Raw genomic sequence first — 27,933 nt, 5'->3', positions numbered from 1 at the left:
TAGAGACACACTAAATGAAAAAAAAATATTTTTTTAAGGACAAATTTGTCATTGTAGCTGCAAGTGCAGCAAATAAATCAAACCGTCCTTGGACTTGAAATGGGATTAACAGTGGTTCAGTTATTTGAATTTTCAAAACTCTCTCATTCTCTGTTCTGATTCTGAACAGTCAAACAATATTTTATTTCAAATAAGGAGCGGCAAGAATGCATAGCTCTCCCTGCAAGCTCAAAGGAATAAATAAAGCCTTCCTGTTGTTGCAGATAGAGTGCTCAGGATAAAAACCAGGTCGAACAGAATTAATCACTGTCTGGAAGACTTTCGAGTGCTTTGAATGACATGAAACATCGAAAAACACAAATCACAAGATTTCTCTTCTAGTCACCTCTTGCACCCTGCAAACTGTGCAGCATCACTTACAATCTTTCTCTTTTTTTTGACAGTGTCAAGCAGCTTGTTAAATGTTAATGCTATCCTTTTATGTGTCAGTGTAATTGGTGTTTAATTAGATAGAAATGACTAGTGTCTCCTCCGACCTTTGAAACTGTTTCCCTCACAACACAGGTGCTTAGCAACAAGAACACGCTAACACTGAAGGCAGTAAAGCAGGAGGATGCTGGGAAGTATGTGTGCCGGGCCGTAGTCCCCAGAGTGGGTGCCGGGGAGAAGGAGGTGTCGCTCACTGTGAATGGTAAGTACAATGGCCTATCATGCACTGAATGTGAATGGCACTTTGTCCACACAGCATTTGATCCAGACTGAGTAATGCAGAGGAAGAAGCCTTACCTTAAGGCACCTGGTACAGATGAGGTTTGAGGTGCTAAGGATGAAGAATCTGGCCACACTTGACCATCAATAAGTAATGCATTGTGATGATGTCAATCTCAAGCTTTGAGAGAAAGGAAAAAAAAACACATTCAGTTTTACAAAACCACCCTGAGAAATAAAGGCAACCATCTCTGAGCCAAAACTGGAATATCAGCATTACCATTCAAAGACCAAGGCTTAGCCCCAATACAACCCTTGCCCCTACTTCTAAACACTTAACCCTAAGGTTTTGCAAGTTCATGTCAAGGGTTAGGGTGCCCTGATTCTTGTTGGGATAGAGGGGCGGGGTAGAGTGTTAGAGCTAGAGCTGTCGTTTCAGTGTATTAGGCCCTTATCACCCAGAAAGCATTTTGCAGGTTGCGAAACGCAAGGCACGCAGCACTGCCTTTTTTTTTAAATTAAGTGACACCAGTGGGGGAAAAAAACGCTTGTTGCGCCTTTTTATTGTTGCTAGGCAACCACCACATCAAGTGAGAGGCTGTCAGTAAATAGTATTTTGTGCACAGGAAAACAGATTTCTGTGTGGGTACATTAGACCCCTAAAAAAAGAAGGTGGATCACAGGGAGTACCACCGGTTGGTCCAGGAGCTTCACCTCGATGATGGCCGTCTCCAGGCATATTTTAGAATGACTCGGGCAGTTTGACAACCTGCTGTCTGTTGTTGGGCTGTATAGTTCTGGGTATCCAGCAGCTGGTACCACCAGTTTCTCCTCCATTGTTTCCCAACTGTAAACTTGTTGCGGTGACCACCACAGAAGGCCCGCCTCTCAAATCATCTGATTGGACAATGGGAAAAAGACACTGAAAATAGAGATGACATGGGGCGGTTTTCAGCTCAAGGAATTCAGAGAGCTTCAGCAAAAACGCCAGGTGCCCAGAGTGCATAGCAACACAAGGACAGCAAGCAAAAAGCTTAATTCTTATTAAAAACAATTACAAACGGCCGCCTCCAGCTGCTAAAATGCTTTCTGTGTGATCAGGGCCTTATGGTCCTTTTCTTTAAAAATAGCAGCTAACTAGCTAACTAGCTAGTTAGTTAACATTGCTTTGTTACTGCGATTTGCGCATGACAGTCAGACATTCTGACATATTTCGCCATTACATTTCCCTGCTTTGATGGCATGTGAAGTCCAAAATGTGATCCAAGTCTGGCGGGGTAGTGGCTAAACTTGTTACCGCTCTTCTAATGTCAGTGTAGATTAGCAGGGTAGAGGCACAGGTTGCTAACGTTAACCTACAGAGCACTGCTGGTGGCTTGGAAATAAAGCAGTGTTCTTTTTTTTATTTGATGACTTGTTTGATTGATTGCAAAGCTCTCTTATACCCAAACAACAGAATAGGTTGATTTCCATGACTTTCTAAACAACTTGTATGACCAGCCCCAAGACAACATGTATTACCATTCAAACAGTCGCAGATTTAAACACATCCATAAAAAAGTCGCAGTTCTGCTCCAAAACTATGTGGTTAGGTTTAAGCAACAAAACTAAGTAATAATGTATTTTAACAATGATGTATGTCATGCGGTGTACATCACCTCACGTCACGTCACTAACGTAGCATGCTACACATACCAACATACTAGGCTATGTCAATGTTGACTTTGGGATGGGAACACTGATCTCCTGGGTGAAAGTCCTGTGTTTGGTTGACCTATCCTCTCATGTAAGTGTGGGCCATAATAAGCTGGGTATTAAACGCCGGTCCGATTAAAAGCCCGGGCGATTATTTCCTCATTCATTGCCTCATGGCTGTCCTTCCTTGAGGAACTGTTTGCGCTTTTACGCAGGGGTCAGTGGTGAAGTGGTGCACATGACTCGTGCTACGGACAGACGGACAGAAAGTCACGTATCTAAAACAGAAAAATCGCTGACATGCATGGGGAATACAGCTTCTACAGGCTCGCCATAGCTTACTGTCAGGACTCGGGGACCAGAGAATTCGGGATGGCGGACGGTCGGAATGGCGATATCTGGTATGGCGGCCTATAACTGTTGGTTAAATGGCCTGTTCGGTTGGTATTTGGATAACTGGGGCTTTACTGGTATAATGCAATATCACCACCAAGCGGTGAAACCCGTGTACACAAAAGAAATGACCCACTCTAAACGTTTAGAGATTTTTGTACAAGAAATCACCCCTACATTTACAGTATTAGCTACTATTTGGAAAAATACGGTATACTATTATCACCACTGTCACGTCTGTTTAAGTAACTGCCACCGATAATGATGACAATACCGATGTTGTATCAGGGCCATGAAGCATTGCACAATTTCGTAGGGGAAGGTTTCAACCACTACCCCTTGTAGCTCTGTGTTGAAGGGCAAGCGGTACTTGAAAACAAGGGGTAGGGGTAAGAATAAGAAATGGGACTGGGCCTAAAAGTCATTCCGAGTTGAGTGAGGACAGTGTGGAGCTTCCCCTCTGCAGCACAGCTGTCACTGGGAGTTAATAAGGCTGCATATCATTGATTTCTAATGGCCAAATTCCACACCTTTATCTCCACTCTGTGACTGATGGCTGCAGTTCAATGAGAAATTATTCCAACCTTTTTGAATTAGTCAGCAGCTAGAAAACAAATGGACAGCTGTTTAATAGAGAGCGGTTTTAAGGTCACTCAGTTGAAAGACACTTAAACATTAACAAGCTTTAAGTTTCAGCCCACTTTCTGCAGGTAGGGTACTTCACAACTTAGTTGAATGTAAATGCCTTGGATTTTAATTCATTATTTAGCCTTGTAAAGGTTGATCCAAGTGAAATACAAAAACACATCATTACAAATGCTCCTGGGCTGACTTTCAAGTTCAAGCAGTGTGAACACCTAAACTTTGGCTGAGTCTGAACAAACTTTCAGAAAAGAGGTAGTTTGTTAGAGGACATATTTGACAGTTATATCATGCAGGTAAAGAGTTAATTCAACTATTCTCAAAAACAAAAGTATAATGATGAGTTATTATGTTTGGGGACACAGTGGTGTGGAAAAGATAATCATGAAATGTAATTACGAGTACGTTCCCCTCCACTTAACTCCATCTCTCCTGCTCCACGACTCAAGTTATTTATTTAGTTTCAATTTTTTTATTGTCATATGCACAGCAATTACAGAGAAGCAGTCGTTGGCAATGAAAATGTTAGATCTCAGCCTCCCTCCAACAGTGCTCATTAAATATGAATAAAAAAGAAAATCGTTCTACTGATGTGTTTTGTTTCTGTAAACGGTGGCAGGCCGGGCCCCGAGGGCTCTCCGAGGGAAAATGGTGTGCATCTGAAAGCAGAAAAGGAAATATTTGATTTCTCGTGGTCAGCAGTTCCTCAATTTGCGAGAGCCTCTCGAGTGTCAGGGCTGTCACTCTGTGTACAACGCGTACCAGCACAGATGCCAGATGTCAGAACATTTCAGACCCTCGGTCTGATCCAAACACCACATGGTGGTGACTTATTGGGCTGACGGACAGCGCATAATGACGAGCACTCCCCAGCTCTAAAGCCTGTTATCTGATCCTCAAACACTTTCTCGCATTTGTCTTTCTACTCACACTGTTTGAAGCATTTTGTGATTCAAAACCTCACTCCCTGCTTTGTACGCTAAAATTCCATCTACCTACTGACCCACGGGGGAGTGACCAAACATTTTGAGTAAGTGTAGGAAGACAGCTTCTCTCTCGCTCAAGACCAGTTCACTTAATTCTTCAAAATGTCAGTTTTGTACTTTGGCATCTCATACTCTTAATGAAAATGGATCTCTGTCCACACTGTCTGATTCATACTAAACATCAAGCAGAAGATATTCACCAGCCATCCACTTTGTGCCTAACACTCATTTACAAGCCTGTTAGTTCACTCAGAACCTACAGTCCAAACTAAAACACAGGACTGACCATTGCTCAGATGGTCAGTCGGTTCATAACCCATCAGTTTGATGATGCATAGATGTTAATATGACTGCAGCATAATGAGAACCCCTATAAATATAGTTGCGTTACAGTTGAGACGACACTGTTGGGACCCTCACAATCAATACTGGGCAGTGTTATTGCCTTTAGTTTTTCTTAATGCTAGACATACAGTCATGTCATCAATATGTTCCTTTATATCATTCTAGTCGGTAATGCTGGAAACTGTATCTGTAATGTCGCTATGGTAACTGACCATGAACTGCGTCACTGTCTCATCGATCTTTAAGCCCATTGTTACTCCTTGTCAGGGAATGATTAGAATTTGTCAGAGAAGAGCATATTGTCTACAGTGCATCAGTTTGATACTAGTTAGTCTGATTCATGCTGATTTACATTCTAAACACCATACCATTTCCTACTGACTTTATGTAGGTTTCTGCATGATAACCTTGGTACATACTGTATAAACCCATGTACTGCAGTGAATGCCAGTTCGGATCTGAAAGTCACACAGTTACTTCAACAAACTAAACAATCGAGGCAGCAGAAGACCAACAACTCCCATATGCTGTGAGGTAAAATTCTTGTTTCTGTCAATGGATTTTTTTTTTTTTTTTTTTTTTTTTTTTGAAGTGGTGACTAAAATACAATACTGTTGCCCCTGACCACATCCACCAGACACAGGGAGTTGCTTGTCTCCTGCTGCATCTGATGGTTAGTTTGTTCATGAGATTGCTTAAGGGTGCTTTCACACCTGCCCTGTTTGGTTTGGTTCAATCAAACTAAGTTTGTTTGCTCCCTAAGTGTGGTTCGTTTGGGTAGTTGTGAACACAGCAATCACACTCAGGTGCACACCAAAACAACCGGACCGAGACCTTCTTGAAGAGGTGGTCTCGGTCCGGTTACAAATGAACTCTGGTGCAGTTCGTTTGTGGTGAGAACGTGTTCCGACCTGGATCTGAACCAACTGCAGTCACATGACACATTGTTTGGGTTAAACATGAGCATGTTACAGTCCTGGAGGATTATTAATGTACGCCTCCTCCTGTACTGCCTTAATATGCACATTCAGCACATCCAATGCATCAAAACATTGTTTTCAAACTGTATGGTTTGACTAAAATGAACAATGACAGCAATATAGTCCACGATGAGCAGCGCTAAAATCAACCTGCGTAGTTGTCCCTCCATTGTAACATTAGAAAGTGTCACATTTATCTTGCAAGTGTACTCTTCTTCAATGTTTGGTTTACTTCCTGGATTTTTCCCGCATGGAAATTCAGACCAATCAAGAGCAGCTTTCTCACACAAGCATTTTATCTGGTCCGCTTGTAGATGCTGCCGTGAGAACACGAACTAACTCTAGGCAATTATGCAACTTAATAATAAAATTAGTCCATGATTCCACCCAAAGTAAGCAAACTCTAGGTCTGAAAGCACCCTAACTTTCAGACCCAAACTAGTGTGCCGTCCACAGCAGTGCACTGCTCAGCTTCTGTGCCCCAGCACTCCTGTTTGCTTCTCCAAACTGGGAGCATGCTTTCTACCATTTGTAATACACTGCCTGTGGATCTATGAATGTGTTTAGAAGTGCAGTATTTTATTATATAGGATCTCAGTGTGTCTTCACTTGGTTTAATGAAGGTTTGATAATAATAAAATAGCACCATCTTTCACTTCCGACCTCAGATCATCTAAGCTAACGCTTTCCTCACTCTCCATACTAACAGTGTCAGCAAACAGCGTGTGTGGAGGCTGAGGGAGGGGAGGGCATCAGCGCTGTGACCTACGTCTCTGCTTTTCGCAAATGACTGAGTGGGAGTTTCCTTTTGAGAAAAAAAAACATGGAAGACAACACAGATAGACCCGCCCTTTAACCTGCACTACACCTCTGCGTCAACCTCAGCAGAACCAGTGGCAATATCACCGTTGCCAAGTAGTACAAAAGTACAGTTTATTTAATTCTGATAGTTTTAAACAATTTTTCAGATGCTTGCCTCATCTTTAAGGTCTTGCATGGACTTGCACCTCCCACACTGAGTCAGTTCAAAATGCAGAAGGATAGCGGCAGGGCAACAAGGGCAACTACCAGAGGGGACTGTGGTGTACAATACAGACATTGCAAGTTTGGACAAAAATTCTTCTCAGTCAGAGCCAGACATTACTGAAATATTCTTCCTTTTGAATTAAGAAGGAGCTCTAATTACCTAAACTTTAATGATAAATTTAAGGGATAGCTTCAAGCAAACCAAACCTGCAGTCATGAATAATCATACTGTCTCTTCTCTGGCACTGCCTTTAATGTTTTTATATATATCTGCTATGTTTGTAACGTGTCTATGTATTTTATTGTACTGTGTTGTACTTAAGTGCTTACTGATGCATTGTATTGATAACATTATACCACCAATTTGTAATAACCTGCCCAGGGACTACAAATGAAAATTAGCTCATTAGTTAACTGGCAGATTTACATTGATGTGGAAACTGAAATATTGATGAAAGTGCACTATCCCTGGTAAATAGATAAATAAATGAAAAAGAAAATTAAAACCAACAAATAAATAATGTCTCAGAGTTTTCACTGTTAATGGGACCTGAGCATAGCTCTGCCCTTGGCGCTGCCCCTCACGGAGCGGTTAATGCATGCGCTGCGATCGCCAGGAAGATGTATGGCTCAAGTTTATATTGTGGTGATTGAGTGTTTCTGCCTTGGCTGTGCCTCCACAGGTCCTCCCACTATCTCTAGCACCCAGACCCAGCAGGCGCTCTATGGAGAGAAGGGTCAGATCAAGTGCTTCATCCGCAGCACCCCTCCTCCCGACCGAATCGTGAGTCACTTCATTCCCTCTTCCATTTAACTGATTCATTTCCATATTCAAGAGATCTGGTCAATGTGCAGCAGTCATCTCATTAGTCTGTAACGTCACCAAACTCAAACAGAGACTTTCACAGACACTGGGGACAAAAGAACGGGTGCCATGCAAACTAATAAATGGCACAAAAAAATGGAGTAATTTTCTGTAAAAACAGAATCTGTCAAAATAAATTTGATGTGTGTCACATTTCATCCAGTGTAGACATGTATCTGAAGGACCGGTGTGTAAGATTTAGGGGGATTGACACCTCATTTCCACTGATGTATGTGTACAGAGACGAGGCAACCGGAAGTCCATTCATTCCTATGAGAATCTCCATGTTATCCAATGTGCCTGCGAAACTCCTCCCCTCCGTAATATTTCAGTCCAAAATTTGCCTCAACTACCTTAAGAAATTAAACTTTTGCTGTGGATTTCAGAGAGGCTATATGACAGTGTGGTAGCTCAGCCAATAGGCTGCTAACTAGCTAACAGGCTGTTTTCTCCAATTGACCTATGGCTAAGCCACGCCCCCCTCCACTCACTCGGACAAACTATCAACATTCAGTGGCCAGCGCTATGGCAGGTGTCACAGTACACGGCATTTCGGAGGAGGCAATTGATGTTTTTTTTGGGGACATAACGATCAGATGTCATTGAGAAGTAACCAAAAGAGCCTAAACTACGCATTGGAGGGATATATTAATCATTTTATTGTTGAGAAGGTCGATGAAATGCTTAAATTACAAGCCACAATTTAGGTCACAGTGTACACTTGTGAACCGCATCTCGTTGCCGTCGCCATCAAAGACAACAAGTTAAAGTGCCACTGAAGTTAAGGTTTTTGGCTCAGAATATGAGAAAAGGATAACGGCCTTTTTACCATCTTTACCAAGAGTGTCTCTCCGTTAGTTTGGTGCTACAGTATTTACACTGAATCATTCAGCATAACGTTTGCCAACCTTTGTTATCTCTGTGATTATAAGTTAATGAAGCTAAGCTCCAAAAGTTAACGTTAGCTTAACTAGAGCCCTTTGGACAACAGCTAACAATGATATACGATCACCAAAGTACAAAACTAGAACAAAATAGGCAAACAAGGTGACATGATGAACAACGCAGCTAGGAGCTAACGTTAGGCTAACTTTAGCTAATGTTAGCTAGAGATGTTAAAGGTAACTTTATATTTCTTTCCAGCAAAGTGACAATATGTTGCCTCAAACACAATGTTTTCTTACCTTAAAACAGATGTGGACATCCTTGTTCACCTTATTCACGTTGAGTTGATGTTGTGGTCTAACGTTACCACACAACTTTATCCAAAGGAGACACTTTTCTCGGTTGCAATGTGGTTTAAAGTGTAAAAAATATACCCCGTCGCCCAGCCTCTCAGGATACCTTGTGTCGCAGTTGCATGTACCCCACACACACCATTTGACCATTTTTAAACTTCAAATCTCCGAAAAAGCTCAGAAAACTGAACAAAACTGACTTTCTGTAATGCATTTCAATGAAGAGAATGGCAGAGAATGTCTGAGTCACTGTTGCCAACTCCTCAGTAAGAAAAGTAGCTATTGGCTGTCCTAAAAGTCGCTAAATTACATCATCACCTAATTTGCATAATTGTCCATATGCATGTAATTGTAATGGCTGCTGTAGGAGAGAGGAATAACGTCGTTGGAGAGACAAAAACTGAGTAAAAAAAACACCCTGAATATGTTTAGAACTAGAAATGAGCCTTCTTTCAGTGATTTATATTAGACAAAGAAAATTTTACATTTACATCCCACCCTGACTGTAAACCAGGTCGGGATCAGCCAGCAGCGGTTCCGTGCATGCGCAATTCACTTGCAGTCTGGACGTGGAGGGGTTAACATCTCCTGCTCTGACTGCTGGGAGGGAGGACTGGGCCGTCTGTGAGTGCTTTGGGGCGAGAGAGGAGCCCACGGCAGCACCTGCTGCTCATTGAGAAGAATAAGAATGATACGTGCTCTCACAACAGAGTCTCCAGAAGTCTTCAATAACATAAGAAAAAGTCGCTAGATTTGTCGCTAGTCGCTTTATTGAAAAAGAGTCGCTAGAGGGGTCTGAAAAGTCGCTAAATATAGCGACAAAGTCGCTAAGTTGGCAACACTGGTCCGAGTGTATGGGAATGGCTATACGCACTGTGATTGGCTCATCGCGTTTGAGGGCGGGACTTAGCCAAAGGTCAGTTCCTTGTCAAGTGAGTTTGTCTAATTAAAAATAACTTGTTTATCTGGATTTATCACATTGTGAATCTGAGTAATGTTATTCTGCAAAAATATGGTCATCTATTATACACGGTCAGATTGTCATTATGACTCGTTCAGCTGTTCATATGTCTTTTTGGTTAAATATTTGGCAAACATGCTACGTACCTGGCAGGTCCTGTTTTTGTCCCAGTAATGTTGCGAGCACATATTCCAAATTACTGGATGGCAAGAAACGGACAAAATTAGCCTCTCTCCCAGGGCTACATAGCCTGGTTCCAGACCATAGACCCTGCCCACTCAACTGAGTAGGCTTGCATCTCTGGTCTGGCATACTTCAATGAATTTGCGATTTATCTCGTCCAAACAATGGATGGACCAATGAACGCTGGGGGTCTAGCGATTAGCCAATCAGCGCCACGCTGATGTCAAGCTGTACGCCGGTGGGTAACTGGTGAGGATAGCAACAATGGCGACCACTATAGATCCTACAGACCACATTAACGATGCTATCGAGGTATTTTGCCACTACTCACGTTAATGGAGGACCAGATTAAGGAAGCTGCTAAACTGGATTTAACGGCGATGCAGCTGGGCGTGCACGACGACGGAGACATTTTAAACGGGCAATGCTCGCTTGTTTTTGGCACCCCCGAGGCATGGATACTAATGACGTCACATTCTGGGTGAGTCGTTGATCTCTACTGATTGGTTAGGGAAAAATCAAATTCCCTCCCCCTTGTAAATCACCTTCAGTGGAGGCGATGTCAGACTGAAGGTTCTGGGAGCTTCAGTCTGACACTCAGGCTAAGGGCTACAGGTAGTTTCTATCAGATTACTATCCATCCATAAAGAAATGCACTTCCTTGCATTTGACACTAGAGGCATCATCCGTATATCTATGGATCTTCGGACACAAGTCACATACGTAAGTGGAAACAAAGCGTTAATGTTACCCATTGGTGAAGATTGTATATCGCAACCAGCTGAAACTTTTCTCGACAAGGATTCCTTCAGTGTTCACTGTTGGGGAGGTTTTCCCCAGAAGCTGAATTATCTGCAGAGGTCTCTTCCTTTCTAAAACAAATGGACCAGGTGATTAAACCGGCAAAAAAGCAGAATATAGCAGTTTCACATTACAGTTCAGTGTTTCTCCTTTGCTGTTCAGCATGTCGTAGATGGCCAACTTGCCCAGCATCTGTGAACGTGTGCTCACCTATTATTTCCTCGTAACTTAAAGTGTGCTCACTTTATTTCTGATACAGACATTCAGGAAGTTTTTACCATGAGCTGAAATATCCACAGAGGCCTCTGTTAAACTTACGGACACCGTGATTTAAAAAAACATGGAATAAAGCAGGTTCACGTTACAAATCAGTGTTTCATCAACACTGTTTGGCATGTCAGAGATGGGCCTAACCTAGCACCTGGTAACCTGTGCCCACATTTGTTCTTTGATAACTTAAGATCCAGATATTCAGGAGGTTTTCATTGGGAGCTGAATTATCCTCAAAGATCTCTTCCTTTTCAAAACAAACAGATGGTGGGATTTAAACCGGTAGAAATGCTGAATAAAGACATTTTACATTAAAAAAAAATCAGCATTTTTCCATTGCTCTGGATGGTGGTGGACTCTATGGACGAGGACCTGCTCCTTATGTAGATAAAAAGGGCTCATTGCAAGGTGATGAAAACACGATTCTTATTTTCAGGTGATTATACACTTAAGAAAACATACTCATCGTATTATATTCCATTTCTGCCAATATATCCCCCTAAATCCTACACGCTTTAGTTAGACCACTAATCTCTCGAGAACTTTCTCAGCCCACATGCTCTGGATTGGAGTATGGATAAATCCAAAGTGGTAAAATGTAAAAAACAACTACAGCATACAACATGTTTACAACCTTGTTGATAGATGAATAGATCTCTTTTCCCCCAAAGTGGAAAATCATTTCTACAGAGTATTAACACTGATGTCTGAATGATGAGACAACCAATGCAGTAATGCTATAAAATTAAGATGTTAATACAGCACTGTTGTAATTTATCATGTTTTACTTTTAATTAGTCTTTAATTTTTTAATAATGCCAAGTGATTGTGACTTTTCTGAAAATATAATTTGTTATATAAAAAGTTTTCCAGTTTAATGTCTCTTTAAACAGCAGGGAATTTGGTAGACGACCAGTGAGAATACATAAGCATCAATAATTAGTGTAGTCTAGCTACTTCTTATTTTCCCCTGTAAAAATGACTAAGTTTGATTTATTCACATTAAGACATAATTAGGAGACATTAAGAGATAATTTTTTACGCCCACAGTGGTGGGCAGCATGAATTATCTTGAGGAGGAACAGTGGGGGGACATGAGGCCAACAGCTACTTGTTCAAAAAAAAAAAAAAAAGCATTATTAAAAGACTGTCAGTCAATCTGCTTGTAATGCATCACAGTGCTCTTCAGACAGAGTGTGTGTGAATAAGCACGTACTCTTTTGTCACTTGTGTGCTCCTGCTTACATGCGTTAATTGTCTCTCAGGCCTGGTCCTGGAAAGAGACGGTTTTAGAGTCGGGGACATCTGGACGCTACACTGTGGAGACAGTCAGTACAGAGGAGGGTGTGATCTCTACACTGACCATGAGTAACATCGTCCCCGCTGATTTCCAGACAATCTACAACTGCACGGCATGGAACAGCTTCGGCTCTGACACAGAGATCATACGACTCAAAGAACAAGGTAAGGACGGCGACATATCAGGCAGAGATCTTCGTGCAGCTGATCACTTGGTGGTTAAATCTCACACTGAAAATACTAAAACCAAAGCTGTGAGTAGTCAGTGTTGAAAAGTGACTGTATTTATTAGCATAATAGTTTGGATTTCAATCAAAATGTTGCATCATGAAACTTTCATATTATCAGCAAGGCATTGTAGCTGTCATGTCAAAAATAAAAGAAAGCATAACTAGTCAGTGGTTGATTATCAATCAGAGGCAAATTCTTATTTGCTGGTATTCAGCAAGAGCCAGCAGGTATCAGTTGTCAAAAATGTTTGACAATTTCCACACGGAAATAATGGATTTGTTCCCCTGGAATTACCTGCAGCAGCAGCCTGAGTGTTAGCTGCTGTGGTTAGTGACCATAAAATGACTGAATTCACAACAAAATAGGTTTGTTATTGTTTTAACCAACCCATATGACTTTAAAAGATGATGCACAGGAGCGTTTTCTGATCTGCCAACCTATGGTTATAAGCTTATGTTGAGGCAACTAAAACAAGTCTTCTTCTTCACTGCCTGTTGGCGCATTGCTACATTTGTTGGTGCATTAATGGTGCCAGCAGAAGAGTGATGTGGTAACACCACTGTGGGGTTTTCAACAATTGTGATGGTTTTAAAGACAATGAACCCACTTGAGTCCAAACCAAGATTATATTGTAATAGCCAAGAGAAGAACAGCATGTCAAATACAATCTCATCAAATATTCTGAAGCATACGTTTCACTTTAATAGCTCTGGTTGATCCCTCCATCATTCCTACAGAGACCTATCTACCATACCTTCTTATACGATCTTTTCCTGTAGCATAAGCATATGTAGCTCATATTGAAGGCCATAACAACAAGTGCCCAGTTCAAATAAACACAAGAAATTTGTGCTCTAAATAAAGGATCAGCGCTCAGTGAATAGCCTCCTCAGCCCTATGATAAGCTATTATGTCAAGGCTTAGCCTAACTATACAGACCAATGAGCAGTGATAACTAACTCATCTTTGGGAACCTGGTGAGAGGAGGTGGGAACCTCCTTTCACCAGTGTTTCATCTAGTTGGTCCCACGACACCTCCAGGAGGCTAGACAGTGATCTCTGGCATCCCAGAGACACTCCCCTAATGCCAGCTCTTACTGCTCCCCACACCGACCCAACAACCTCCTTTACTTTACATTACACGGGGCTTTCTCTGCCCAAACAGCACTGCCACCTTCAACAAACCCAGGCTCCATTTATGCGAGCTCCAGCTAGTGACCATGCCGATACTACCTTTCCTAGCACATTCACCATACCCTATTTCACATGCTACATATCATAACTCCAATATGAGCTAAAGTTAAAGGGGATAGAGAAGATAGACTCACAGGCTTTCTCAGCCCAAACAGCACTGCCACCTTCAACAAACCCAATATATACCAAGAGGACCACTTTGTACATGATGACAGGGGTGGACTTGTCATCTGGCATACACTGGGCAGTTTACCTTTGGGCCATCAGAACTGTCTTCTCTTTTTTGCATAACCTGCCAATAATACAGACTGGCCCAATCACATTTTAAACCCTTCCTCTTTTAGGCTCAGTGCCCTCATCAAACAGCATCTGCAACCGAAAGTGTGCCAAAATGGATGATACAATAATAATGTGAAACCTATGAAAGGTACAAATGTAACACATCCATGGCTGGCAAAAATGTACAATGCCAACATTTTATTGCGATGAGGTCCTCTTGTTAATCCTGCCATGACAACATGAACCAACTCTAGGCAATTATGCACTTTGGTCACAAAATTAGTCTCTGTTTCAGACCAAAGCAAGATAACTCTAGGTCTGAAAGCACCCTAAGTAAGGAGCAAAACTTTCATGCATAGTAACACACACACAGGCTTTCTCTGGTTTGTAGTCCACGCTGAAATTCAGTGCAGCAAAATAATTCCATTTCTGTTGACATCAGAGACTAATTTGAGCAAAAGGCACCACCAGTCGCTGTTTGCTTTCGGCAGCAGGTTCTGGAGGGTTCGACTGGTGGTACCCTCACTGGGTCTCAGCTGCAGCCTTGGCAGCTTTCCACTGCCTTCTTCAGCTCGGTCAAATAGATACCGTGCCTGCATATCCAAGTTGGCCAATACACTGCAAGGAATATCCTTGTTAATAATCCTCTGCGCTGATTTAAAATGATGTAATTTTGGTGAGCATGCGGCTAGTTTGCAATGTGTGACAAAAAGGAAGATTTGTTTTTTGATGCATCTAGAGCACGCCCCCTGGAAATACAGACCGAAATAGCTTGTTGTTCTTCCAGGTGGCCCCCAGAGACACAGAGAGCACAATAAAAAACATATTGTTTTATGTCACGCTATACCCCAAATTTCTTTCAATGAAGTTAATGTTGAAAATTAGCAAAGGTATCCATTAAGACCTGAGATACGTCCCAGTGTGAAGTTATCAACTCGGTGTTTCCTCTTGGATAAAGGTTACTAGTCAGTCTGATCTATAAAAGACATCCATTATGTTCCGGGTGATCAGAGGTTCAACTTTTAATCCTAACGTTATCGCCCTGAAATGATGTATGAGCTCTAATTTCTTTTCTATTTCATGTAATGGCTTCTTTTTTTCTTTTATAATTGATTAGACCAGACTTTGAGAATCAAAACATATCTTTTTCAAAGCTACTATTCCTTAAAGACAGAGTTCTAGCAAAGATCTGGACTGAGCTGAACCTCTTTTCAACTTCGCTTCCAAATCTCAACCTCACCAAAGAAGGTCAAACTATAACTTTTGTCTTTAAAGCACCTCACTTGAATTATGTCTCCTGACCAGCCTGTCAAACCCACTTAAGGACACACAATTTCCTGCTGGAGAGCTTCCAGAGCTCCTATCATGATATCCACAGAAAGATATCGAACAAAAGCTTGGCAGAGGCCTGTGTGTTGATGGTAATTGTTCTCAGCCTGTAAAGAGTAAACACTGGACTCATAAATAATAAAACAAATTATGTGCGTCACTGTGTGTGTGTGTGTGTGTGTGTGTGTGTGTGTGTGTGTGTGAGCAAGAAAAGGAGGAAGCAGCACAGCTAAGTCCTTTTGAATTCTCCTGCTGTGTTTGTTCAGAGACTCTGCGACTGGCTGTCATCATCGGCGTGGCGGTGGGAGCCTTCCTCGCCCTCTCTATCCTCCTGGGGACTTTGGGCGCATTCTGCTGCACCAGATTCCAGAGAAGTAAGGCCCCACTGAACTAAAGCTTTGGGTCAGACAAAGACATTCTGCTTTAGTGGTTTTTATAATCTCTGGTGGTGGATCCTGCTCATGAGTTGTTTTTTTTTCATTTATCATTGTCAGTGACAGAGAAACATTTTGGTCTCCCAGAGCTAACCTTTTCTGTCCAAGCTGAAAATGTGTTAATTCATGAATTTGCATAGTCAATTTTGCAAAAAACAAAGGTTATAACAACAGCATTAAAAGGATCATTCACGATACTGTTCCACAGAGTTACACAGTGTAACAGAGAGAAGTATCAGCCCGCATTAACTGATGTGAAACTTGTACTTTTCTTCAGTTCAGTTGCTGTAAGCTTTGATTTAGTTTTGTGCACAATTTGGCCTCCAGCTCTGCCTTTGCTCACTCTGAAGGCCCTTAGAGAAACATTTTGATTGTATTTGTCTAAAGATAGAGTTCACTTTTCCTCTGTTTGTGTCTGCTTCACTGTGCGAAGGACAGGATTTCCCACCCCACATCCAACTAAATGTCCTGGTAGAGCTCAGTGGCCTGTAGCGCTGTCACTGGAACAGAGGGAGAACATCAGAGAGAGCAGTTTTTTTGTCTTTGAGGTGGTTTCTGTTAACTAGCTCTGTTATTTTTTGTCACTTTCCACAGAGGACGTCCATCTGGTCATGTCTTCTCTTCCCGTGTCCCTTTCGCGCCAAAGAGATGTGAAAACAGAGAGTAAGGCCTTTAATAAACAGTGTGTGAATGATTCCATGTTCGCAGTTTGATGAGCAGTGCCTGCAGATGCTTCCACTGGACAATCATCAGTGTTGTCAAGTCTTTTTGCTGACTATATTGTTGTATGATTCAAAAAAAAAAAAAAATCAAATGTTACCCCCCCCCCAACTAATGTATCTTCTATTGCACCTTCATACCATAGTCAGGGCTCAAAGTACTTGTTTCTGTGTGCACGCACTGGTGCATTTAACTTTTAAAATTACATGCACCTAACTGTTTTTCTGCACCAATCACCACAGCAATGGCTGGATCCAGCCAAAAAAAAAAAAAAAAATCCTACATCAACTGCTGCAACGTTTCCTCTTTTTTTTGACAGTTTAAATTACATGGAAATTGTCAGTGTATTGTAATGGAATTGAAACTTTTCCTTTCATTTTCTCTAAACTAAAATCGCCTCATATTTGACATTGACACAGTCAGGGTCATTCTGAACAGAAGAAGATTTCAGCAAAACATCTGAAGGATAGCATTCATTCATTTATTTAACAAGAGTTTAAAAATTAGGGCATTTTCAATGTGGCGCAGTATCATCTGAGCTGACCCTCCCCTGTACCGTAATATGCAGCGAAGCTACTTGATATTTTATAAGGTCATAGGAATATTTTAGCAGAAATTCATTGAGCTTCTTGGCAAACCTGCAGAGGAAACTTTAAAAAATTATATTAGGAGTTGTTTGGTGATGTCACATATTTAACAAGACTTATTGTGTATGGAATTATTGCTCTAATGTGTCTTAGTCCTTTCAGCCACTCCAAACCCTGTACCGTAATAGCACGAATAGATGTGCACCAAAATGTTTTACAGTGCTGTTGCTGCTGTTGCTGTGTGTGCTGTCAGTGACCTGTTGGCCCACCACAACATTAGAAGTTATCAATGTGTTTTGCACAGCTTAAGGAAACAGATGTGTGGGGTCAGTGTAACTCAAAAATGGGCCCAACCCAGGGAAATTTGCAATAGTAAATTTCCTATTATCCTCCTGCATCATATATTAAATTCATACCTTCATGGATTTAGTGGAACAATCTTTTTCAAGGTCAAAAGCAAAGTTTTAATATTTTACAGTTACAATGGTGTACACATATCCAACAAGTTTGGTATCCTTTCCTAAGTTTTTGGGGGTCAGTCTTTCAATAAAACTCTTTTTAGGAGGATATTCTGGTGTATTATACCTATATTTGAAGTGCTACTACCCAGCAAACAATTTTTTTGCCAAATTTCCCACTTCCAGCTGGTGCCACACTTCTTCTATTGGTGTATCTGTATCTAAACTTATAAATTATTCTGCATATATCTCATATCTTGAACGTCATCATTCGTTGTAAGTTCATGTCGTGGATTGTAGTGCAGCTGAGGTGAAGGGTGGGGTTGACGTGGAGACTGATTGACTTGACTGGTTCTATTAGCAACAATTCTACTTTATTCTGTTCTATTCAACTATTCTATTAGCATCTTTACTCTTATTGTCATCATCTTATTTTTTTATTCACTGCAAACATTTTTTTTAAATACATAAGCAATATGATATGTTGTGCCTCATGATGATGTAACAGAAAAAAACATCCTGTACATCTTAGATAGGATAGGAAACACATAGGGCTCTAGTTTCCCGGTGCAACGCAGGGTGGTGAACCCCACGCAGAACTAGTTTCGAGCAGCGTAACCCGAGGCGAACTCAGTTTGGCAGTTTGGCAGACCGAGGTGCCCTGAGATGGGTGTGGCGGCGCAGCAGGGGGAGGTGTCGACAGATCCAGCTTGGTGCAGTGACAGTTTCGTGCCAAAAGGCTTCGCCAAAGGTGTGCTAAAAGCTCGCCAGCTGAAACCATGTCTACTGTCAGCACAGGCGGAGCGCAGGCGGTGTAAGCCGAAGTTTGGCTGACCGGCGGACAGTGCGCACACGTCACGAAAACCTCACAGGCAGGTTTCCAGAATATCAGGCACATTAACGATGCAATAAATACCCAAAAAAACACTATTCAATGCAACTATCTGCAATCAGCACATAAACGTATCTCTATATTGACTGTCCCGTCACATCTGATGTCAGATCAAAGGGGATTGGCACTGTTTGGCACGTTTGGCACGCATAATGGAAACCTGATTTGATTAACACAGCTGCAAACTAATGAGTTCACATCCCTCTCAGCCAACCACAAACAGCCACAGCATCAGATAGGGAGTAAATATTCAGCATCTGTCATCTTAGAAAAGTCAAAAGAAAAGAAACAGAGTGAGACTGCGAGAGAGAAAGAGAGAGCGCGCGCACGAGAGAAACGCAACATTGATTTACAATTGTGGTGACCTCCTCCCAGGCTACCTTTGCATCATCAGCCCGTGGAGGTCTGCTCGCAGTTCCGTATATTCGGACACTGCCCCTGCCTTGCCCAGTCTGCGAAACTAGAGCCCATAAGGTGCAATAGTTGAAATTTCTATTTGTTACAGTCGAAAACATGGGAAATCGGTGGTGATCGTGTTTTATGGGTCCAGTCCGTGGGTCCAGGTCAGAATTTTCACTAATTGGTACAAATTCTAGTTTAGTATTTTGAAAAACTCTTCATCTCGAGATGATATTTCAACATAATAACCCTTCCCAAGTGGCAGCTTAGTCACAGATATCAACCTTCAGTGGCAAAGTTACACCAAATGCAATAGCCAAGGCATGTTTCAAGTTTTGTCTCATGGAAGGTCTCAGTCTGAGATATGATATATTTAAGTAGTATCACACTCAAGCTTGTGATGTTATACTCGTATATCGTCACGGCTGTGATTTGGTCATAGGCGCAAGGCCGCAGGCCGAGTGCCGAAGACATTCACAGCCGTGACGATATCACAGTACAACATCACGAGCTCGAGTGTGATATTGCTTTTATACAACAGTTCAACAGTTAAATAAGCAAGGCTGATTAAGAAATGTTGAAAAATGAGGACGAAATAGATAATTTAAGCATTTTATTTGTCTTCCGCCAACAAAAATAGTTCCCTCAGGACTTCGCTGTCACTGTTGCTATGTAACGCAGACATGGTGCGCCAGGCACTTACTCTTTGTACACATTAATCTGCACATTTCCATTAATTGTGCAGCCGGTGAAATAAGTCTCTGGTGACTGCATGGTGGACTGTCGCTTCACAGGCAAAGCCGACTCTGCCCTCTGATCTGACAGTATGTTGCTCCATTGTTTTTTGCTCTCCATGGATGGCTTCCAGTAGCTTTTTAACAAGCTCTCAGACCTGCAAGACAAAAGGTATATTTTAGGGCCCGACTCCTAATTAGAAGACTAACTTTACACATAGGCTACATTAAAACAACATCATACCTGTGTCCATTCACTGTCATGATCTCCCTCGCTTCAAGTCCCGCATCTGACAGCTTCTGTATGGCAGTCGCCCTGAGGCTGTGATTGGTGTAGATAGCTGTTGTCCCCGCCTCTTTACACATCTTTGGCAGCATCTGTGCGAGTGAGTTTATTCCCAGCAGAGCTTTAGTGTACCAGAGATTGTCTGTGTGAGCTGCTGTCATCCTGGGCTTCAGATAAAGGGCATTTGCATCTGGTGGAAGTTTGTTTAAATACTTTTCCAGGGGTGCAACGCAACTGCTGACCTAACTGACACTAACCGTCAGTTTTGATTTGATTGTTGATTGCAATCAGCTGTGAGACAGAGTGATACATACACAGTGAAATAACCGTGATGTTGTACTCCAATATCGTCACGGTTTTACTGTCTCTCGACCAATCAGATTGCAGGGCCGGAACTAACTGTTGTATAATAAATGATAATATGATTTATAACCTAATTGTACTGACTGTGTTTGGATTGAAAAAGAAAAGGTCATTTTGGGGTACTGGTGCCCCCTAATTTTACACACACACATATACACATACATTTATATATATATATACATATATAGAAAACAAGGGAGGCTGAACTTCCCCTAAAATTGCATAGAAGAAATGGTCAAATATGTCCTATTGAATTTACATTAAAATAAGATTTTTTATTTTTTTTTTTTGGAACATTAAATTAAACGTACGCTAGGATGCATTTCACATCATGACTATGATGTTCAAACGTCAGCTGTTTATCACCAGTTTTCAAACGCAGATATTTGTGAGTGGAGTCTTCTGACAGAGTGCCGTCCGGAGTTTCTTATTTCCATAAGTGATACAGCTCATTTTTACCATTTGCACACAGCTCAGGTGTTTAAACCCATCTGAAAATCTTTGAGGTGTGTTTTGCTGTGGTTCTATGGCATGAGTGTGGTTGAAAAACAGCTTCAATTAAATGTTCCTTTTATAAGTTACTGCCTCGCTACAATATGACAGATTTTATGATCATGTCAACTTAAAGTGAGCTTCCCCTGTTTGAAAGACCAGCAGCTGCCACTAACATACATGTATATATTCAGGACAGGTCATATCTGATGGTTTTATGTAAAAGAACATCCTAAAAAACTAATGTTTAGACATAAATTACAGTAAAATATCATGTTCAGAAGCAGGGATATGCACTTCTTTGTGTGATGCTGAGGCATAATGGCCCCAAATTTCAAGCCATGAATTTACCTTGATCCACTAAGTATAAAATGGTGTACTTTCAGTGTGTCATGTGGATGAGATCACAAAAAAAAACCTTGAATGATTGCTATTGCAATTTTCCCTGGGTCAAACCACAGACTGACTGGACAACTTGTGAAAACTTGTGAGTTGGCAGCACTGAGTTACATACACCAGAGCTTGTGCTGAGATTTACATGCACAGCTCTAACTTATGTGCACTACTGTGCATGAACATGAGGTATTTCGAGCCCTGATGGTGTACCATACATAACTACAATATCTATGACGAAAAATAAAATTTCATCTCAGTCTAAACACAGAAAGTCCATCTTTGGGTCACAACCTTTTTCCAGTGCATACTAAAGAATAAGCCCTTCTGACACAAATCCAAATTCAACATGACATACAGCAATCATTTTACATACACTGTGTAAATGAGCTGCAGCCCACAGGCTCTTTAAGTTTTCTTGACAAAGCAGAGGCGGTAGAAATCCGACAGTAGTGAAACCTTTCAGACACATTTTGGACATCAATGTGCACACCAGAAATAAAGTGCTGTCAGTGTTCCAATATGAACATGAAAATGGCATTTTCACCTGTGACAGTTATAACTATTGCCAATAACATAGAAAAGCATGAAGAATAATGTGTACATGTTGTTGTGTGATGTCAATTATGTGAAGTAAGAATAAATTTTCAAACTAGGTTCCAAAGAAGCATTTGTATTTCAATCCACGCGTGGTTTCATGCAACTTTTACGGTCATGTTTTTTACGATCCTGCAAACGGCCAAGAGTTTAGGGAGAGGATTTATTTCAGACATGCAGCCTTCCAGCAGTACAGCTTCACTTTATGACTGAGTCTGTACTGTCATTAGGCCAATACAGAGAAACAAAGAGGTTAATCTCAGGAATAATTTGTGTTGATTAGTTGAATTAATAACTCTATTTCTTGCTTGTCATTTCTCTGTGGTAAATATAATTCATAACACAGCTACAACAACTACTCTGGGAGGCCGCAGGCAATTACATTTGTTGGTCTCTATTGCGTTGTTAAAACATACAATAATGCCACTTATGGAGCAAGTACTTAACGGCCAGTTATGTACGAGTAAAACATAATGTGTGGGCAGTCAGTTGTTATTGCTGTTAATGCTCTTTGCTCAGTAATAATGACAGGCTTGACACAACCTGCTATAGTAACGAACTGGCCTATATAATTTACCTGACTCTTACAACCAGTGTAACTATCAATGACCAGTAGCATGAGATGATTTAGAATTTAAAGCCCTGTCCTTATGTATACAGATATTTTTGATAACGTATATTTTGCCCCTTCAAAAAAAAGTCAACTTAGGTATATTTATAGAGCACATTTAAAAAAGAGGAGCGTTGACCAAAGAGTTGCAGATGCAGAGGCATGATTAAATTAAAATAGTCATAAATGAGAGAACATACATAAATTAATAAAAGCATACGCTATGATTAAATCATAACACAATAACAGCACTGCACAAGCAACAAAATAAAATGCAATTAAATAAACCAGCAGTGTGGTCAGGCATGATTTCATAAAGGTAATTAAAAGGCTAAAGAAAAGACATGGGTTGGATTCCGTCCACACAACCTTTATTTTACAGAATATCTCTGTCCATACTACTCTACAAAAATGACTCCAAAAAATTGCCAGCATATGCTGTCTTGTGCAATTTCACCCCACAAAGGTGAAAACATAGGAGGGATGCTCTGGATGTGAAAGTTTAACCTCCACTCCTAATTGACAACAATCCAACTCTTGAAATAGTACTTGCTGATTAGACCAGGCCTGATCCAAAACTTTCTGGCAGACTAATAATCACGGACACTGAAGTGGATCAGATAACACTGAGTGCAATAGACACCTCCATTCATCAATAAAGTGGTGCAGCAGCATTTAGTTTAAGGGTGCTTTCACACCTGCCCTGTTTGGTTCAGTTCAATCGAACTCAAGTTCATTTGCCCCCTAAGTGCGGTTCATTTGGGCAGGTGTGAACACAGCAGTCACACTCAGGTGTGCACCAAAACAACCAAACCAAGACCTTCTTGAAGAGGTAGTCTCGGTCTGGTTACATCCGAACTCTGGTGCGGTTCGTTTGTGGTGAGAATGTGTTCCGACCTGGATCTGAACCAACTGCAGTCACATGACACATTGTTTGGGTTAAACATGAGCATGTTACAGTCCTGGAGGATTATTAATGTGCACCTCCTCCTGTACTGCCTTAATATGCACATTCAGCACATCCAATGCATCAAAACATTGTTTTCTAGTTGGAGCCACGCCTCGTTTTCAAACTGTATGGTTTGACTAAAATGAACAATGACAGCAATATAGTCCACGATGAGCAGCGCTAAAATCAACCTGCGTAGTTGTCCCTCCATTGTGACATTAGAAAGTGTCACATTTATCTTGCAAGTGTACTCTTCCTCCAGGTTTTGTTTACTTCCTGGATTTTTCCCGCATGAATATCCTGACCAATCAAGAGCAGCTTTCTCACACAAGGCATTTGATCTGGTCTGCTTGTAAATGCTGCCGTGAGAACACGAACCAGCTCTAGGCAATTATACAACTTTGGAACAAAATAAGTCCCTGATTCAGACCAAAGCTAGACAACTCTAGGTCTGAAAGCACTCTAAGTGTAAAGTAGTCATTAGGGATGTACCGAAATGAAAATTTGTGGTCAAAGCCGAATAATATTAAACGCTTGGCTGAATACCGAATACCGAAAATTGCTGTTTAGTTTTTTATTAGTTTTTGCAGATGAACCCCCTCCAGATTAGTGTTGTCACGGTACCAAAATTGGGACCCACTGTGCGATACCAATGAAAATGTCATGGTTCTGAGTAGTATCACGATACCACAGCAAAAATGAGGCAGATGTGCCTTTTGTCATTTATGAAAAGATAAATCACTTTTCTATAATACATCAATGATATTTCAATGGAATAAATTACTTATTGACTTATTCATACTTCAAAAACAGCATCAATCAGTGATGAACATAGGGGGGATCAAAATAAAATAAATAAATAAAATAAAAATCAACCAGCCACCCTCCTCCCCTTCATAAGTAAAGAACAGTCCCTAAAGTGCGGTGAGGTTTGTGGGCCGTGAACGGCTCGTTTGTCCTCTGACACATCACATACCTGTTTTCGGCTGGCTCAGCTGTTCAGGTACTTCTGGGCAGTCATGACACCAAGAAGAGGATATTATTGGAGCCGACTTCTCCGTCGCCGGTAAGCCGATGGCCGCCATATTTGACAGGAATACATTACTGTCTGTGTCTGTGACCCCCGTTCAACCCACAATCGGTGGGATTCGCCTTTCGTTTCTGCTGCTGGTTGAAATCTGTAGGCTGCTCGCACAGTGTGCTGAATGATTTAAGCCTATTTTGCTCACTCAAAACTATTTTTAGTCGCAAATGTGAGTGCCGTGACGGACGGATCACCACACTGCCGACATTTTACTCCACCCGTCACAGCACGCCGTTTGATTGCATTATCAAAACACACCACTATTATTCGGCCTTGCTTTTCACTTATTCCACCAAATACTGAATGTGTGTTTTTTTGCAATATTCGGCCAAATATATTCGGTTACCGAATATTCGGTGCATACCTAGTAGTCATGCTAACAAAACATAAACAAAGCAGTAGTCCGCCACGAGGTCTGAAATTAACACCCACCAAGTGCCAAATATGGGTAGATTTTCCATTTGGTGAGTAAATCTCAGAAGGCAACCCATGCTCTCAGTCTCTACCACATTTTGGTGTCATTTGCGACCCCGGCTGTCTGTCAGAGTTTCACACACATACGTGCACACACACACTACCTTTTGTTTTTATGTGCATCTAAACAGTGCAGTGAAACTGACCGACTCGAGTGCTCCTAGTGTTGCGGCTCTTGCTGCCAGTCTGCTGCTAGCCACTTAAGTTTTGGCCAGTAAAAGATATGCTTGGCCGGTGAATATTTTCATCCACCAGTCCCTTTGGCTGGTGATTGAAAAAGTTGATTTCAGACACTGGTCCACCATTATTGTTATTTCTGGCCCATGCTCATTACATAAAGCAACGATGGGCATGCAGGAATTGAGGAGATGATGTTATTGTTTCCCAAAGGGCTGTTTCATAGTCGACGCACACAACACGTGCAAACGACGCGAGCAACACACTTTTTTTCATAGTCAATTCATTGAATGCGAGCAACCGGTACATTCGGGCTAGCTAGTACTGCTGTAGCTAGTTGGTACTGCTATTTTATTAGAGTGCAGGGCACTAGAACTGTGATATAAATGGGGGTGTGCCCGTATGAGTTCGCAAAGTATTTCCTCCTCGCCCGCCATATTTCATACCTGCTTCTTCTGTGAATAACAAATAGTGGTTAATTTCAAGTACGTTACTTGGATTATCACCCCCGCTGGCAACGCATGGTATTACACGCGTTGCTGCGTTGGGTAGGAAAAAAATGGACAACACATTTTGAGACGCAAGCACGCATCATGGCAGCCAATGCGTCTCGATGCGTTCACGTCTGCGTGCCTTTGCGTCGACTATGAAACGGCCCAAACACTCCATTTAGTAACAGTATGAAACATCTGCACCTGTGACCTAAAACTCTCTTTGCACTTGAACAAGAGGCAGAAATGTAAAGGAAAATATCAGTTTTTATGAAAATATCTTTATATGCGTAGACAGGGCCGACATTCTAAAACTTTAAAATGTATTATTAAAAATAAAGAAGAAATGGCTCTACTTTTAACACTAATATTAAGTAATTTCTAAATCCAAAATAAACTTTCTTTATGCCACATTACCATTGATAGATATTGCTCTATGTTGTCTGCCATACAGTGTTATAAATAGCTGTAATGAACAACTGTCAGTAGAAGTTAAGAGAACAGTAAAAGCCAACCAGAAACACTTTCAAGCCACACACTTTAGTACTTTACTGCATTTCAAAACAGACGTTATTTTAAAAAAAAAGTTTAATGGATAACATTCAAAGATAAAAACATGAAAGCTCACCCCAGAGGATGCTGTGTTCCTTCTCTGTTTCCTGCTAATTTCAGGTGAAATATTCTCTTTGTAACTTTGTACTTAGCAATGTTGTACCCAGGGACTGATAGTTAGTTTAATAGGCATAGTGCTGGGAGACTTTTTGCAAAGTGAGTAACACAGCCTCTATTGATAAACGTGTTTCAATTTTGTATCTACATCGTTTCAAAATGCCAAAAGAAGAGAGGAAGTGCAGTAGAGTCAGGATCATTTCACATACAGTCAGCTCAGTGGTGCCTCTGTGAGCTAAAGTAAGCTTTGTGACAGGCCAGACATTTTATATTCATATTCCCAGACCAGCTACACACAGCGGCATTATTAGATTGCAGACATTGATCAGTATCGTACCGTGAGGTTCGAGGACAAGTGAGTGTTAGCAAGATGGGCTTTATCCAAGTGCTCAGTAAGTAAGTTAAGGTCAGACTGCAGAGTGTTGTGTGTACACCACAGTCTTCATTATGACCGTCGCAGTGAGAACTGAGGGAAAAGTGGCTTTTGAAGCTGCCGTGAGTGCATCAGGCGGGGATACGGTGGGATACAGGACCAATGCATCTATCAGCCTCTGCCAATCAGCCACACTGCTCCGTCTCTCCCTCTCCTTCAGATCTCAAAGGAGTGGTTTCAGCAAAAAATGACATCCGGGTGGAGATCGTTCACAAGGATCACAATGCAGCGCGGGAGAGCGAGGAGCACACAAGCATCAAACAGATGATGGTGAGTCAACACAGTCTGATGCTGTGATGCAGCCTTCTGTCATATGCATCCTCTAAAGTCTATCTGGTCTGCAATATTCACTATATATGACTACTGACAACCCTGATTTAACTGTGATGCAGATTGACCGTGGTGAGTTCCAGCAGGAGCCTGTGCTGAAGCAGCTCGAGGTGCTCCAGGAGGAGGAGAAGGAGTTCCAGCACATCAAGGTGGGTGAACGCTGAGAGAACGTTTGAGGCCAAATGTCAACTGCAGGAAATCCAGCAGGAAATCTGGTGGCTCAGCTTCAGAGAGCCAATTACCCTTTTATTTGCAGAGGCAAAGAGTGGCTGTTAGCATCTCTTTCAATAACAAATGGCTGCATATCAAGCCACTGCATAAAAACAACCCGTTAAGTGTAATGGGGAGAAGTATACATGCCTTGTGACAGCACAACACGGTCACGCTTCAGGGTTAAGCAGATGTATTCAAATCTTTCAAGGCATTTCAGCTAAGAATTTTCCTAGTCGACCAATAGTCGTCATTTAAGGTCATTAGTCAACTAGTCGCCAGCATGTTTACGATATTAATTTAATCATTTGATGATATACAGTATTTTAGGTGGTGCAACACAATGGTTTGAGTTGAAGGTGTGAGAAAGAATAGTATCAGTAACATTGTTAACACTGTGCTACATAACAGAGAAATACAAAACCGTACTAATGAACCTTCATTAATATAGGCCTATATTTTATCTACAAGTGCACATCACACACTGAGCGAGCCGCCTGTTAATGACACTGTGGGCTGATGGGCATGTAGCTACTTCCATGTTTCAGATGATACGTCATGTTTGTAGTCGACCAATGAAGATGAGTTTACATATCACCTTGGGTTCGTCCTTCACCTTCTCAAAATGATCCCACACTTTGGATTTCCTGCCCGACATGTTATTAACTAGCCTGTGGAATAACTGCAGGTACCAGCCCTGGAAATTAGGGGCCGTACACATGTCGC

At 41.5% G+C, this 27,933-nt stretch overlaps 1 protein-coding gene across 2 annotated transcripts in view; it reads left to right on the top strand.

Annotated features, from left to right (window-relative positions):
- Positions 1-27,933, top strand: part of kirrel3a (kirre like nephrin family adhesion molecule 3a) — a 300,742-nt gene that overhangs the window by 263,306 nt on the left and 9,503 nt on the right. For both annotated transcript variants that reach the window (XM_049593140.1, XM_049593141.1), the window contains 7 exons: positions 565-691; positions 7,459-7,559; positions 12,359-12,557; positions 15,692-15,799; positions 16,454-16,522; positions 26,828-26,937; positions 27,060-27,146. In XM_049593140.1, coding sequence (XP_049449097.1) covers positions 565-691; positions 7,459-7,559; positions 12,359-12,557; positions 15,692-15,799; positions 16,454-16,522; positions 26,828-26,937; positions 27,060-27,146 — 801 coding nt within the window. The remainder of the gene's footprint in view (positions 1-564; positions 692-7,458; positions 7,560-12,358; positions 12,558-15,691; positions 15,800-16,453; positions 16,523-26,827; positions 26,938-27,059; positions 27,147-27,933) is intronic.

The sequence above is a fragment of the Epinephelus fuscoguttatus genome, linkage group LG12, assembly GCF_011397635.1.
Source record: "Epinephelus fuscoguttatus linkage group LG12, E.fuscoguttatus.final_Chr_v1".
In the NCBI taxonomy this organism is placed as follows: domain Eukaryota; kingdom Metazoa; phylum Chordata; class Actinopteri; order Perciformes; family Serranidae; genus Epinephelus; species Epinephelus fuscoguttatus.
Note: the sequence above shows the minus strand (reverse complement) of the source record. Positions and strands in the feature narration are given on the sequence as shown.